General features: G+C 38.9%; 2 protein-coding genes across 2 annotated transcripts in view; both read right to left on the bottom strand.

Moving 5' to 3' along the window:
• gcn1 (GCN1 activator of EIF2AK4) overlaps window positions 1–5,749 on the bottom strand; it is a 28,312-nt gene extending 22,563 nt beyond the window's left edge. The window contains exons 1-12 of the mRNA XM_061070885.1: window positions 5,725–5,749; window positions 4,142–4,244; window positions 3,974–4,037; window positions 3,131–3,262; window positions 2,664–2,772; window positions 2,434–2,532; window positions 1,348–1,482; window positions 1,084–1,261; window positions 916–990; window positions 473–601; window positions 334–384; window positions 148–246 (exon numbers count right to left, since the gene is read on the bottom strand). Of these exons, the coding sequence (XP_060926868.1) occupies window positions 148–246; window positions 334–384; window positions 473–601; window positions 916–990; window positions 1,084–1,261; window positions 1,348–1,482; window positions 2,434–2,532; window positions 2,664–2,772; window positions 3,131–3,262; window positions 3,974–4,037; window positions 4,142–4,244; window positions 5,725–5,742 (1,192 nt within the window). The 5' untranslated portion in view covers window positions 5,743–5,749. The remainder of the gene's footprint in view (window positions 1–147; window positions 247–333; window positions 385–472; window positions 602–915; window positions 991–1,083; window positions 1,262–1,347; window positions 1,483–2,433; window positions 2,533–2,663; window positions 2,773–3,130; window positions 3,263–3,973; window positions 4,038–4,141; window positions 4,245–5,724) is intronic.
• A 2,157-nt stretch (window positions 5,750–7,906) lies between these two features.
• Window positions 7,907–15,591, bottom strand: vamp5 (vesicle-associated membrane protein 5). The gene is made up of 3 exons (XM_061070890.1): window positions 15,265–15,591; window positions 10,850–10,993; window positions 7,907–8,574 (listed from the first exon to the last, which is right to left on the bottom strand). The coding sequence occupies exons 1-3, from the start codon at window positions 15,265–15,267 to the stop codon at window positions 8,431–8,433; spliced, it is 291 nt and encodes a 96-aa protein (XP_060926873.1). The 5' UTR covers window positions 15,268–15,591; the 3' UTR covers window positions 7,907–8,430.
• Window positions 15,592–16,171: the final 580 nt, after the last annotated feature.

Consider the following 16,171-nt stretch of genomic DNA (forward strand, 5'->3'; position numbering starts at 1 on the left):
TTAGTGCTAGACTGCAAGAGTGACTTTGCAAACAATTTCCAGACTCATGGCATAAAATTGCATTTTGGGTTCCGATTGTCATGTTTTCATGGATTCAGTAAGTCTGTAGAGGATTCTGGCAGGGAGAAGAAAACAGAGCATTGATACCTTCTTGCTGTAAATAAGGGATGAACATCACAGCGACTGCAGCGCTCAACGTCTGGCTGGAGGTTCCTGACACAGCATGATGGCTGCAGCTGGCAATCCCTACAACAAGAACAAAATTCTTAAGTTGGATTTTGTCTGTGTCCATTACTATCTCATGCTTAACTCATACCTGAAAGTATCCCTTACCTGACAACACACTCATCTTCTGGGCAACAACTGTGAGCTTTCCCTCAGACCCTGCAAATGCAAGAATTGTGTTTCAGCTGAGCAAAACTAAACATGAGTGAGACAATATTTCATTCTACAGGGTAATTAAGTTGTTCACCTCCGAGGATCTTGAAGAGGTGTGTGACAATCTCCTGCACTGCCGTGGAGTCACTGCACTGCTTAGCCAGGTTGTGCATGGCCTGGATCGCCTCCTCCATCAGCTGGGCGTTATTGGCTTTAAGCTGACCTGAAACACAAAACGACCATATTTATATACTCTAATCAGAAGGTTGGTGGTTCCCCTCCAGTCTTTCTACTCCAGACCAAAGTGTCTTTGGGCAAGATACTTTGATGCTATACTTGGAGTGGTCTTCAAGACGAGAAAAGCTCTATATAAATACAAGCTCTTTAAATGACACTTGAGTTGTCATTAGGACTGTAAAAATGTGATATAAAATAGGCCATTACCATATGAGGGCTACTTGCACAAAGACACATTTTTTTGGCGTTGTAATAAACAAATACATAACTAAATTGGTCGAAAATCCATAAAGGCCTTACTTGCTATTGCCTTCCCGATATCCATGGCATACTGACTGAGGTCAAGAGTCACACTGGACAGCAGGCAGGAAATGGCTGCAAAGAGACCAAACAATGTTTTAATCCACTATCTGAGAGGTGGCTGAGCACTAAGTATTTAACAGTTATCAGAAACAGAAAGAGCCTCACTCGCAATGGTGTTCTCTGGACTACGCAGCATTGTCTTCTGCAGGATCGGCAGTAGCTGCTCCTTGAACTCAGAGTGGGACACATGACGCAGAAAGGAACCGCATTTCTCCAAAATGTGCTGTTGTGGTTTTATCTTGCTCATAAGGACTGATTTAACATACAGGTCCATCAGGGCACTCTGAAAAACAGCACACACAAGTTTAAATGTTGTTGCTATTTTTGCACCACATGGAAGCTAAAAAAATCAGGATAATAAAAAGTTACCTTATGCTTCTCTATTGTGGCTTTGTCTTTTTGAGCAGTGCAGAAGTCTACACACACCCCCAGCATGGCCAGAGTTGTAGGGCTTTGGTCCAGACTCAGCAGTGTGCTGATGTACTGATCAACCAGTCCAGGGTTCTGTTAAACAAATCACAGGTCAGACTTACTGAGCACACGCTTAAGGATTAATGACTTAAATTTGATTAATTTTGAAGGCCCACAGAAAATCATTTGTCCTTCAACCAGCATTAGTACTACTATTTACCTGTTATTATTAGCTGTAATTCTATGTCTAACATAGAAAGTAAAATCTTCTTAAGGGCCTCTTTTTAAATGTGGATTCAATGTCACAAACATGTAGCTTATTACATATTACATTTTAAATATTACATATAACATATAAACTAATTTAAAGTTTACAAAGGTGAACCTGCAAAGAGAGATAAATCAGACCATGGTATGACATTAGCCTTTTTGATAAGCTTGAGGGGATTCAAGTCCCTTTCCACTGGTCAAAAACATCGGGCTTTGTCTGCAATAAATGGAAACGTGCATTATTCACTCCCAGGTCAAATGACTCCGTAGTAGACACAGGTTTTATTTAGCTCCTGCTCCGATCAGCAGTGATGGAAACATGACACCCGGGTGAACTCTCTAATCTGGCAAGGCAGCGAGGTGAAAGAGCACCTCAGTACCTACCATAGTAAGAAATTTGGGCTTTTCCCCCCCAAGTTAAAGGTTTGAATTTTCTGTAATGTAGTTTTTCGTCATTGTAGTTGAGGATCAAGGGCGGAGGATGTTGAGCCCTTTATATATCTATAGATAAATGGAAATATGAGCTATACAAATAGAAATATATTGGTCTCTTGATTGATTATGACTTGGTGAGGGGTTCAAAATGCACTTCAGATGGGATCAAAAAATCACTGGGTTGTAGACCTCTGCATCACACTCACATCTCTGATTTGCTTGGAGAAAAATTAAATGACAGAACTGAAAATGTCAATTCAGGGGGATCATAAGCTAAGATCCTCTGTTCTGACCAGATCAGCTTGTGTGTCTTTGACTTCCAGTGTGTATTGCACTCACTTTCTTCCAGAGCTGAGTGAGATGTTTCAGACTTGATTTCTGAGCGATGGTCTTGGCTCCACCCACGACCTCGGCTACAAGAAGGCTCTGAACTTCCACCTACAAGAGAGGGCAACAGGCCACACCGTCAGTGACATTTAACACCTCTGTGAAAACTTACAATATTTCTTAAATAAATAATAACATCCATGGTGTAATTTATGTACACAAATCAAGAAACATTCACTGACCATTTTCTTCCAGATGGGTCCCTCTCTTTTCTCTGGGGCAGGAAACACAGTGGGGACTAAAAGGATTGTCCAAGACAGGCCGATGAAGGCAGCAGAGCCGGAGCTTTTACTAAAAATATATATAATAAGGAAAACATAAGAAAGGGAAAAAAACAGGGTCATGGGAAACAAATCGATTCCTTAACACACGTACCTTTATTTTTTCAGTGGTTTGTTTTTAATGTTTATTTTTTATTAGTAACTAAATTATAAATATTTTTTATTGTCTGTTGTGTAAAGTTACTAATCCTGTTTCTTAAAATAAAAAATAGTGGATCATTTTTGTCCTTGTTTCTACGTCCTGCACTCACATCATTATAATTATGTACATTGCTTATCCTGTTTATCAAACACAGAGTGAAAATGACAGATTGATGCTGAAAATGCAACTATAAAGTAAACCTACAGTAGTTTAGACAGAGCAGTACCTGGGCTCTCCACTTTTGCTGATGACTCCACTGTTGAGCAGGCAGTGGAGGAGGCTGGTGACCAGGATGTCGGGCTGACTGTCAGCCAGCTGGCCAATGATGGAGAGCTGCTCTCTGCGTGATGCAGCATCCCTGTCAAGCACACATCAATTATGCCAAAAAGTTTTTGTGTTAGTTTGTCCAACCCATTTATATCAATGGGAGTAGGTTAAATAGCACAAAACACTTCCTAATGCAAAATACATCAACAGCACAACCAACTGTGACTAAAGATTTAGCTAAAACAACAGTCCAACTATTGCAGGACTGTTGGACTGATGATATAATCTGCTTTAAGACATGCACTGAACTCCGGATAATCTCTTGAAATTATCCAGAGCGGCTGTGCGTTTGTAACGCAAATCTCAGCAAATGTTGCTGCGGACATAAACTCCTGTAAATGTCTGAGTGAACCCATGTGAGAATATATTCTCACATGGTGATTGTCTGGAGGATTCACTGCAAGCCAGTTGATGGTGCAATTCTCTCGAAAACGAAAATCTAGAAGATACCAACAAATATGTCAACTTGGAAAAATTTGATTTGAGATCTTGCCTACTATATTCTTTATATGTCAAATGCAAACTCAGGAGAAAGTCCCGACCGTATTGTGCAGTCATTGTCCTGTTTGAAAATGGCCATACAGTCCACTGTATGTATAGTCCTTTGAGTGGCAGCTAGAGTATAAATAATCATTACCTTCAATTTTAAATAAGGGTGCTGAATAAACTGAACCTTTAATGGGAGCATTATACAGTTTCAAATATAGTTTTCTAGCATGTGAAAGTAACTACATGAACCTACCGGTATCTGTGTGGCGTGAGACAGAAGAGCTTGCATAGTCCCTTGATGGCAGGCTCTGGTAACTCTAAAAAATGCATTTTGAAGATCCATCAGTGGTTATTACAGCAACAGTTTTATCATCTGCATCATCCTCAGGTGTAGAGAATTCAACAACACAAATTCCCTCACCTTTGCCTTGTATACACTGTTTCAGCTCTCCAAATATCTCCTTGCGCTCTTTCACACTGGCTGTGGTCACTTTTGCAGCAAATTTTTTCAGCGTGTCTGAAACCTGAAGCAACAAGTCACAGTTAATATGAGAACTGGTGTGATGACTTCAGTGAAGGAGATGGCCGCAGTGACATTTTCAATCAGACTCAAAGTCAAGAATCAAAAAAGACTCAGTCCATGCTGCTTTCTGGAACCTGGGGGAAAATTGACCATTTTACTTGAGGAATGCCTTCAATGATTGGCTGGTTTTATGTCTATCTATATACATGAATAAGTCACATTTATCATGAGATTATCATTTTGTGTGTTCCTGTTTCCCAGACAACTTAAAAACGTCCCTATCCTGTGTAACACTTCCTTTAAATCAACGCTTAAAATGTACTTTAAAACGTACTGCATTCACTGATTTTAAGTAATTTTTGTGACACAAGTTTTTATTCTTTAAGTCCTTCTTTTATCACTGTGTTTATATTATCTGTATGTAATAAAAAAAAACTTTAACTTTAATTGAGAAGTGCTGTGTAGTTAAAAGACAGCCATTAGAATTAAGGTTGATGCAGAAATTATCCCTACTGTAGTACTACCCCTGATAAATGCCAAATAAAATCTTATTAAAAGCCCCCAAAATTCATAATACGACCCTTTTCTTAATTTTACTGAATCAGTGAATATATTATTATTATCATCAGACAGAAGCTAAATGTGCCTGGCTCTGTTTCTATACAGTCGTCTGTCATTTATGAAAAGTTTGCAGGAATGACAAAGTTAATTTTATTTCAAACATTTTGCAGTTTATTAAAATCCAATCCCAGGAGTTTAAACCAATTAGGATGAAATTATTTTGAGTGTGTTCGTTTTTAAGTTTGAGAGGGGAAAGAGGTTGCTTCAGAGGGAGAGAAATGAGAGAAAGGATGTAAGCGTCTCTTTTAGGTGAGACTGTTTATTGACATTTCGTTTAATAAAAATATAATGTGTAGTCAACAATAAGGGCTTTGATTTATTTGAATCAACCAGTGGTCGACAAAGGAATCTTCAACAGACTGAATACACTCTCTGTGCCTGTGTTTCTTTTACCTCCCTGGGTTTAATATATGGTATATGTAATGTAGTTCATCTGTTATGATTCACTACTTGTAGAGGAGCGTGGACGTAGCCTAATTGACTCATCGTCGTTGAAGATGCTTGTTTGATGGACTTGATAGAATGTATACTAACTCCAGTCGATGACAGTGAGTTAAAGCCCCTGACTAGCTCGGACAGCCCAGTAAACCCACAGCTTCAGCTCAGCCACCAGTCCTCTGTCTGCTGCAGCTCAGTCTCATCCACACACCCAGGCTGCGTAGCACTGAGCTAACAGGCTGCTAGCTAGCCGTGTGCTAGCTGTTGGTGAAGTTTTCCCACTCCAGTTTCTCGACGAACAAAAAACACACACCAGCGAGTTTACGAAGTGGAACTCGATAAACCTCCGCTTCGATTCCCTTCATACGTGATCACCATTAAGTACGATGATAGCACACTACTGAAAAAACAGCCACACAAACCTGCGTGTCCGCTGCCATCTTGCCGGTCTTGATGCAGGAAGAACTTCGTGAGGTCACTTCCGGGTTACACAAGCTACGTAACCTTTTTTTTCCACCCTATATAATCATAATACTATTATCTGTTTATGTTGTCTAAATTATATATCATCTGTTTGTATTATCTGTATTATATGTCATCTTTGTTTATATTATCTAAATTATATATCATCACTTTATGTTCCCCATATACTATTTGATCGGTTTACATTACCTGTTTTTTAAAACATCTGGTTATGTTATTTAAATTATTAATCATCACTTTATGTTCCCTATATAATATATAATCTGTTTATATTACCTGTATAAATTATATATCATCACTTTATATTACTCATATAATATATTGCATGAATTATGTATAATCTGTTTATTATCAATATCATACATTATATGTTTACTTTATCACTGTCAGTTTGTTGATTTCCCACCCTCTACATTTTGTCTGCAGAGTGAAAGTCTCTAATTTGCCCCTAAAGAAAACTAACTCTTAAAAAGCCCCCAGCCATCTTCTCATCTTCTCCCTGTTTTTGCTTCTTTTAGGGGGCTGTTGATCATTTGTTGCATTGTGTTATGGGGCAAATGGATCACAGCTCATTGCATAACTGGGAGAATAGTTAATGGAAGCTGAGTGGCAAGGTGGCTGCTGATTGGTGCTTATTGTTCAATGGTGGATATTGTTTAAGATCAATTGTAATACCAGATTTAAACTTCCACTTGAAAACATCGCCAATAGTAACATATATAGCATATATTAATACAAAAATAGCAAAGAAGAAAGTATTTATGTTGTCTCCAAACAGAATCTTTGTTCTGCCTTATTGTGGCAGGACAGTCTTAAACCCTATAGAAAGGCCCTCTGTGATGCCAGATCAGCCCATTATTCCTCATCAATAGAAGCAAATAACAACAAAAGGGTTATTTTCAGTACCATGGCCTTAACATAGAGTCATAGCTCCATTTATCCACATATTCCTATAGTCCCCAGTAGTAATGACTTCATAAGCTTCTTCAATAATAACATTCTAACTATGAGAGTCAGAATTCCTCACCTCCTGCACTTAACAGGCACAGATATACCCTCAAACACATAATCGGTTGAAACAGTTGTAAACCTTTATACAGTATATGCATATTAAACAATTTCTTCTTTTTTTCAATCCCTTCCCAACAAGGCTGCTTAACATATCTACAACAGCCTGTATTTAACAGTAGATGCACTATCGTCTTTTAAAGTACCTCTGATCAAATGTCTTCTTAAATCCTATAGGTCACCTTTGCTTTGACTCACTTGAGAGAGCAATCCCCAGTCATGTGTGTGACTTTCTACATAAACATGGGTTTATTTAACATCATAGCACAGGGACAGCACATTCTGTTAGTGTCAGGAACATGTCAGTTGTTCTGTGAATATGCTGGAGAAACTTCTAACCATTTATTCTTTAAGTGAAAATATATATTTTTTGGTCTGAATAAAATTCTTTTTAAATTGTTGTTCTTTTTCTATAAATTAGGAAAATTCTTCATTCATACACAGACCCTCTGCTACAAACAATAAAAACATGTAATGCAGGATATAGTATGATGTCTACGTGTTGATTGTGGTCTGTGAGACTGACAGTTCTGGTTTTGAAAAATAATGCTTATAATAATGTGGCTATTAGCTAAAAAGTATCTAAACAATGAATGCATAAAGATACATTTCCATTCAGATTTCAAACAGTGTCACCTTTTAGTAAACACAACATGTGCGGTTGTGAAATATCGTATTTCCCCGCAAAGTCATTACACAATATGGTGGAACATGTTTCATATGGTCTACATATTTCTTAATGTAAAATCATTGCCCACAAGGGGTCAGTGTCACACTCTTTGTCAAAACTGCAGATTAAATGCCAAATAATAGATTTATCAGAATTGTCTACTGTCAGTTCCAGGATCAAACGTTCTTCTAATGCTTTTTTCTATACAGGTAAAACAATTGGAAGTTACATGAAACAACTGTCTTAGTGGTTGGATATTGACCCAATTGTATGTAGTGTGTTAGATTTGATTTTTGACTGGTTTTCCAGCAAAAAAAAAACATTTATATAATTTTAAAATATGTTTTTAAGAAAAAACTGGAATAATTGAAACTCACTCAAGGTTTAAAAAAAACACACACATTTTAATGATGCAGGCAAGTTTGAGAACATTTGATTTTAAACAGCTGAAAATATAAATTAAAAAATATCAGTAATTCGTATTTGGGTGATGCCAGAGCACTTTATTTATATCTAACTGTAAGACATCTTTATGATAGTGAGTTCAATAAGGGAGAGAAGTTGACTGGTTTCACTTATTTGAATGGACTTTGAAAGACTTCCAATCCATGTATGAACTGGTGTCTCCTTCCAATGTGGTCCAGACAGAGGCACGACTTTGTGAAAGTTATAATAAAGAAAAGAAGCAGCCAAGCAATCAGTGGTACCATATAGATTGAAAACACTTAAGCATACTCCCATAAATATCTCTAAACAGAGAAATATCACCAAATGAGCAGTTGAGGCGAGAAGCTTGAGTCCAACAGGAGGGACTCCTTTTTTCCTGAATGTTTTATCTTTACCCTTCGTCCCAATATCGTATTTTCCTTTGATCAGGAGAGCTTCAAGGAGCAACTGTCCTCATGTGCTATCCAGTAATAGCAAAGATTATAAGTCCGAGAATGATCAGTCCTGCTACCACTCCGACGCCAATAAACACATATTTCATCCTCTTGTTCTGCCATCTTTTCTTTTGCTTCACCTGATGGGTGGTCTTTTCAAACTTTTTACCCTGTGAAAAAATAAAACACAATGGAGAGATTACATTACGTTGTGTAAATGCGCACATGACTGATATTCATACACATATGCCTGATACAACCGTATAGGCCCAAAGTCAACAAACTAACTTGTATAAGAATTCATAAGACAACTTACAAAACATATCTAGTGCATGAAAGACATTTTTCTATGGATCTTTTCTGATACTTACTACTTACCTATTTATAATGAACTATACACTGAACTTCATAGGCAATTCTGTAGTTTCAACAGTATAGTAGAGTATACATTTTCCGACATTTCAGACATTTCTCTACTTGGCCTTTCTTTAAGCAACTATATAATTTTTTTGTATATTAACAATGGATGACCCGACTACCTTAGTCTGCCCACGTATCAACATAAAAAGGTCAGATCATTTTCACATTGCCCCGTTAGCTTGTGTTACGTTGTTCTTATAGTTCAGAGAAAACTGAATAAAAAAGCTGCTGTTGGATGCTAACGGAACTTCAACAATGGACATTATCACATGTGATGTGAAGTGAGCTGTTTGTAATGATGAACCCACAGAAAATTATCACCAAGTTTCTTGTGTTTTTCAGTTTCTTGTTGTTGTTTTTTTTGGTCCTAACCTTTTTCGTACACAACCTGCTCAGTACCAAAAGGCAGTCAGACCAAGCGGGTAATGGGGGGGAATTAGCAACTGAAGAGTGAGTTATTACCCTCTGGAATTGTAGGAGAGGAAGGCAGCGCTAAAGGAAGTGTGTCCAGTGCTACTTACTAATTCCACAAATGTCTGTCTGTCTTTCTGTCTGTCTGTATGTGGAATGCCTAGTTCACAAACTTGTTGTTATAGACAACAGTTTGACTGTAGGTAAACCAGGTAGAATGATTGCAAACCATAGACTGTCCAGTGCAAACAATACAAAAGTGACAGTAAATTGCCAACTGTTTGAAAAGGACTCACTAATGACAATTCTAAAGTAGATCAACAGTATATCAAAGAAGCAGTATTTTTTTAATTATAATATATATATATATATTACTTACTATACGGAAGGGGAAGATAAAACATAAATTGTTAAGAGCATTATATTTGAAAATAATTCAAGAAGTCTCTGTCTGTCCGAGATCTTTGTGGCAAAGCTTTAAGGTTCAGTGTACTGAGCAGGTCTTTACTTTCAGCGGCTCAATTACTGAAGGTCACTTTTACAGTTTCAGAAAGAAAAGCTGCAGCATTAACAAAGGCAAAGTAAACAACCCTCTCCAAACAGGCAGGTTTAGAACTGGCACTGCACTAGTTAGACTTTAATTTATTACATTTCTACATAATGACTGCTGTATTTAGAGCTGGTTCTTGCTGCCACCAACAAAAGTTGAACTTTTTTGGCCACTTGGGAGCAGCGGGAAAGGTTTACACAATCTTGTCACATTACTACTGAATGAACTTGTTATAACCTGGTGCAATATTTCAAAACAATATTCATCTGCCATTCATAACATTAGCGTTTATTTGCAGCCATGGCTCTAAGCATTGTATGTGTGTCATTCCGTGCTTTGTGGGTAGCAAACTATGCTTTTATCAGAGTCCTTTGCTGGTGAAAAACCTCATAAGAATCAGAAAAAAACAATAAAAAGGTGGAAATGCACCACAGTGAGCTAAAAGATTCTGTGGGGAGCTGCAGAGTCTGATAATAATTATCTGTGGGTTTGTCAATGCAAGGGACCCACTCAGATCCCATGTAATCAATTGATCCATTGTAATGAAAGCAAAATGTTGATTGGGACATCATGGGGCCCCATTTCTATGGTCTCATTAAAAACTGCTGTGAGTGAGACTGAGCTGAATATAAGCTTGAGAGCTTAAGAGTTGCTGTTTTGGAGAACTGCTTAACAATGTGATATAACAGAGGCTGAGTGGGCAATGTGGGAATGATGTGACCTGCTTTCTGACCCCCGGACGGACATTCGTCTCGTGGTATGTCCTGGACTCACTCTGTCATACCCAGGGACCAGCTCACTTCATTCATCTTAGGCAACAATAGGAAATACCTTTCTAAAAATAGCACCATAAAACACAATCAGGATGTAAATTGTACATTTGTTTTCCTCTCCAGCTCCACCTTAAGTGTATTTATAGACATCAATATGATATTTCCTGGTTTCAATCCCTAGACCCTATAGAAATGGCTTGTGACATTTGCTCCACTTATTCACGTTTTATCCATCCAACACAGAGACTTCCACTTACTTTAAATACTGTCATTTAAATCCTCCCCGCATACCTTTTCCAGCAGATCATCAGCCCTAACCTCCAGTTCACCCAGTTTGCCAGATCGCTCTTCAGCCTTGTTCAGGTTATCCAGCATGATGACCTTCACCTCCTCCACGTCATCCTGGGTCTGCTGCAGCTGGTTCTTCCCATTTGCCTGTCCAATCAACACACGCAGAATAACTTCATCTGGCAGCCTTTTCACATTCATTGACATTCTCACATTGTTTGGGCTTAAGTGAAAATAAGAAAACATATTGGAAATTACTTCTGTTAACACCCAGTGCCAGCTATGTGTTTCATGAGAGAATTTCCCAGTACCCCGGACGTGACACATTTTATGCTATAGTATAAACAGAGGAAGTAATTTAACAATGACTGCGTGAATAGTAATTAGTACCTAAAGTCAGGAGAGTTATATTGCACTTTCCCATACAGAACAAGTAGCTCTGGATAAAATAATACAATTTGTGCATTTTTTTGTGCTACATAGGACATAGATTTCAACTATGCAATAGCACTGTGGTTTGGATATTGACCCAATGATTGTGTGTAGTGAGTTGGATTTGATTTTAGACTGGTATAAAACACAGCTTAATGATGCAGCTGCAAGTTACATTACTCTTTCCCATCTGAAGCTAATGATTGTTAATATTTACCAAATTCATCAAATTTGTGTTCTTTTCTGATCTCTTGTACAAACACTTGTCTTTCCTCAAACCTTGTTTAACTCGTCAGGTGACATAGATGCTGTCCTTATGATGTCAGCTTGCTTCCCCTCTAAAGGACGTTGCACTGGAATGTGAACAAGTATGGACAAGCAAATATGACAACAGTAGCAGCGTAATGATTTCTGGTAAAAATATCAGTAATTCATAGTGGGATGATGCCAGATCACTTTATCTTTATCTAACTGTAACAAATCTTTATGATAGTGAGTTCTATAAGGAGAGAAATGGCCTGGTTTCACTTATTTCAATGGACTTTGAAAGACTTCCAATCCATGTGTGAACTGGTGTCTCCTTCCAAAGTGGTCCAGACAGAGGCACGACTTTTGGGAAATTATAATAAAGAAAAAGAAGCAGCCAAGCAATCAGTGGTACCATATAGACTGAAAATACGTAGGCATACTCCCATGAATATCTCTAAACAGAGAAATATCACAAAATTAGCAGTTCAGGCAAGAAGCTTGAGTCCAAGAGGTCAGACTTTTTTCCTGAATGTTTTATCTTTATTCTTCGTCCCAATATCTTATTTTCCTTTGATCAGGAGAGCATCAAAGGAGCAACTGTCTCATGTGCTATCCAACAATAGCAAAGATTATAAGTCTGATAATGACATAATTCCTTTTTCCTTTCTTACTTTATAAAAAAAATGTAAATGTTGTACAAATTTTGGTGCTTTTTGGACAATGCAGAGTGGAGTTAAAAAATACTTCCTGTTTCATGACAAATCAGTAGATGGCAGTATGACCCTGAGTTAATATTGACATATGAAACTTATCATGTGAGAGTTTTGGTGCTGATTGGACAATGCACAGTGGAGTTATGAGAACTTCGTCTCCTTTGGGGAAGGATCAACCTTCACTGCACATCAATGTTTACATGGTTTGAGGAAATGTCACAATTCTGACTATGGTCCCATGACTTGTCTGAGCTAATATGAGCTGTAAATTGTAAAGCAGCCAGGAGCAGTGCATCACACAGTATAAAACATGTCACTTCCTGTCGCCAGCAGGTGGCACAGTGACGATGAGTCAATATTGACATATGGATCTGATCAGGGCGGGACTGTGATCTTGTTAAAGAGGTTTGAGGCTACGGCAATGCATATAGTAAACTGACGTTACAGCAAAAAATCACAGTTTCCATATGCCTACATCATCAATGTCTTAAGGCCCTTCTGACAAAGTTGACATGTTTGTGGTCAATGGACGAGGAGTACATCAAAGTGTAAGAGATGCAAAAAACAAGACATTTCCTGTGATATTAAGTCATGATTTCTGTGTATATGTCATCTGGCCGGGACTCTTGTCATAGATATCCAGAAATATACAAAATTGCTGACAGTTGCGTTAATCAAATTAGTGCCGGGCAAACCAGACGGATTTCCTGTGTTTTAGGGGTGTTGCTTCGAATTACTCCAGAATACGCACAATTTCATCAGGCCTGAAACGCCCGCAAAGTTTGGTGACTTTTCGAGTATGTTAAAGCCTTCTAAAAAAGCGATTCATTTTCCTGACTAATCAAAGTAAAAGCAGTACGGCCTTCACACTGCCGTTGCTCGGGCCATACTTCGTGTTATTAGCTCTTTTTGGAAATGTTGTATTATATCTGTAATTCGTTCATGTTTTCTGTTAGCAAAATATTTTAAAAAGCAGTTAAAGTCAAAAACATACAACTGAAAAAAGGTACCTCCACTGACATGTCTTCCTGAAGAAGATCAGACTGACATGCTGTTTTATAAACACAGCAATAATCTTGCAGGGAATTTTGAAGTCGTAGCACTGTGGCCTGTTTCTCAAGTAGATGAAAGCAAGAGTCGATATATCATTTTGTTGCTGTATGACTCTAATAATTACTATTGAAGCATTCAAAAGAAGATAGAATAACAGCGAAACCGGTTATGAGACATGAAAATAATAAAGTGAAGTAGGACATGTTTTTCCTACAGTTATAAAGATTATGATCTCGCAGTTGTTGACAAAAACCTCTCAGTCTGCTGTGACGAACAAGCAGCACAAGAGGGCAACTGTGAACGTAACCTCAGCAGCAACAGCCTGTGGAGGTTTGACCTTGGAGTAATTAATAACCTGGCAGTTCTCTGTCACTTTTGCTCATGAGCTGAGTGAGGAAACCTGCATCTCAAAGGTTAACAGGAAGAGGAGAGCAACAGATAGAGAGAAAAAAACACAAGAACTCTCTCAGCATCTTGATTCGGTTCATAATTCATTGTCATTTCCTGTGAAGGAAAAGTCTTTACATACAGGATGGGCGACATCCTGTATGTAAAGGATGAGCGACATCCTGTATGTACAGGTTCACAGTTAGATTGTGAAGCAGGCTGAGAATTGTATCGTGGACGACTGTTGAAACCTGATTGACAGATGCCCTGAAGGCCCATTTATCTCATTCTGGACACAGCAAGCCGTCAGACTGAACAATGGCATGTGTTTAAAAATCAGCCGACTTTGTCTTATCACAGGGACTGCTGCCCCTTCCAGTTCCCCACCGTCCTTCCTTCCTTCCCTCCCTCACTCCCTCCATCCTGCCAGCGTTAATGTAGGTACCTGGCATTACCCAGGGAAACCCCACCTACACCACATAATAGCTTGGTCATTATGGCGTAGTATGTGTGGTAGTTCATCTGATTTGAACAACATTGTTAATTCATTGTGCCACCATCCTTCATTGAGAGATGATGCAGAGGGGACACTAGTTATTATGTTGTTATAATTAGTTATCTACTAGTAACCTACTAATTCCACAAACGTCCATCTGTATACCGAATGCATATCTCGCAAACTGTTCATCTTATCAACTTCATACTTGGCATGTGTATTGTAAATGATATGAGAAAGTGCAGTGGCGGGTTTGGTACGATTTGGACATGTGATTATTTACATATTAATAAACGTTGGCTAAACAAGCGACTGGTGCTCTGTAGCAGTCAGTGGGGGCGTGACAATGTCCAACAGGCAGTCTGTGGACCGGGTTGAATCGTCTTCTACATCCTTGAGTAAACTACAGCAGCGGTCAGCACCTGGCAGCCTGCGGTCACACAATATTTTTTTAAAAGTCAGTTTCAGTCTAAGAAAAACATCGGCAGTAAAATATGCATTGCAAATAAACCGGGTAGGATGAACACAAAGCATTCCAACTTCACTTTTGTCCAAAGACTGTTTATAAAAAGCTCTGCGCACACAAACAAGAAAAAGTGACAGGATATTGGAGAAGTGTTTGACAGCCCATCCAAACAGACACCTGCACAATTATTATTCAACTTATTTGCATGTGTTGGATCCATCACTTTAAATACTAGTCTTGCTACAATCATGATTTAGATCACACTCTATTTAAGGAGTCAATATGATCGCACAGCCAACCATACCTTTGTCTTTTGTGTGTGTTGCTTTATACTGAAGTTATGTGTTCTATATTAATCTTATTCCTCAGGGGGATTTCCACCTGTCACAAAGCCCTCTCTCACTAACAGCCTTCGTTAACTGGAGGAGTTGACAGCAGCTACAGTGTCTCCTGCCCCATGTGTGCAGTAGTATATTACCTTACAAGACTTTGCCCACTGACTTGGGGCAGACTTTGTACCGGGGCAGACTTTCCCCCTCTGTTGCCCCTCTCCTCTAACCCAAGCTCCTTCATGTGAGATGGGTTTAACCGATTAACCCACAGCAGACTCATGTTTACTCACCATGTCTATCGAGTCTGTCGCTGTGCCTGTGTTCGAAGCTGTCACCGGATCCAATGCATTTAAAAGTTCGCCCCCGGTCGACTTTAGAAACAGGAAACGCAGGGAAGCAGCTCTGCGCTTCTGCACCTCCAAGCGAGCCTGTGCACCGTCCTGCGCTTGTTCTCCTTTGTGCTCTTCTAAGTGTCCTCTTCTCTGTGTCCTTGTCTCTGCGGCCTTGTCTCTGCTTCCTTGTCTCTAACTGTGAACTCCGTCTCTCTCTCACTTTCCAGAGCTCCGGCTCTCTCCTCTTTTATGGACGGGGGCGTCTGGAGCTGACGCGTTCACGGTATTCCCGGAAACTGTACAGTTACCAAAAGTGATTACGTGACTAAAGCTGGAGTTGTCCTGGTCCCTGAAGCTGCTTTCAGACAGGGACTGAATAAACTGCTGCTTCCACTCTGCTCTCTGATAAGTGATAGTAATAACCAGCTTATAATGTGAGCATGCTCCTGTCTGTTTTCTGGTCGCTGTACAATAACTATATGGGTACCTCTGTTTTATATAAGTTATATACAGGTTTATATATATATTGAATGTTCAGATGATCAAAAACATTTAAAGCTGATGAACAGTAATGTGTTTAAATGCAGGCCAACTGACTTTCTGAGGTCTATAGTATTATCCAGTGAATGTTTTGTCAATGATTTCTGTAAATTGCCATGAGCACAGGAGGTTTGAAGATCTGTTTGTGAATTCACTGGTGACACATTCTCTTAAAGCTCCAAGTGCAGAAATGGGATAATATGGTATTAGAGCAAATGTGGAAAAACACATAAGAGAAGCTGTAGGGAGAGGTGTACACAATACAAAAAGGACACAGATACTACTGGCAAGGTTCGATATTGGAAGCTAAAAGTGAATTGGGCAC

Source organism: Limanda limanda, chromosome 5 (genome assembly GCF_963576545.1).
Source record: "Limanda limanda chromosome 5, fLimLim1.1, whole genome shotgun sequence".
NCBI lineage: Eukaryota > Metazoa > Chordata > Actinopteri > Pleuronectiformes > Pleuronectidae > Limanda > Limanda limanda.

Excerpts from the sequence above, each read along its gene's own strand:
- vamp5 (XM_061070890.1), bottom strand. Across the intron at positions 8,575-10,849 it reads CTGATGATCTGCTGGAAAAG|GGTAAAAAGTTTGAAAAGAC; the intron begins GTATGCGGGGAG and ends ATTTTTTCACAG.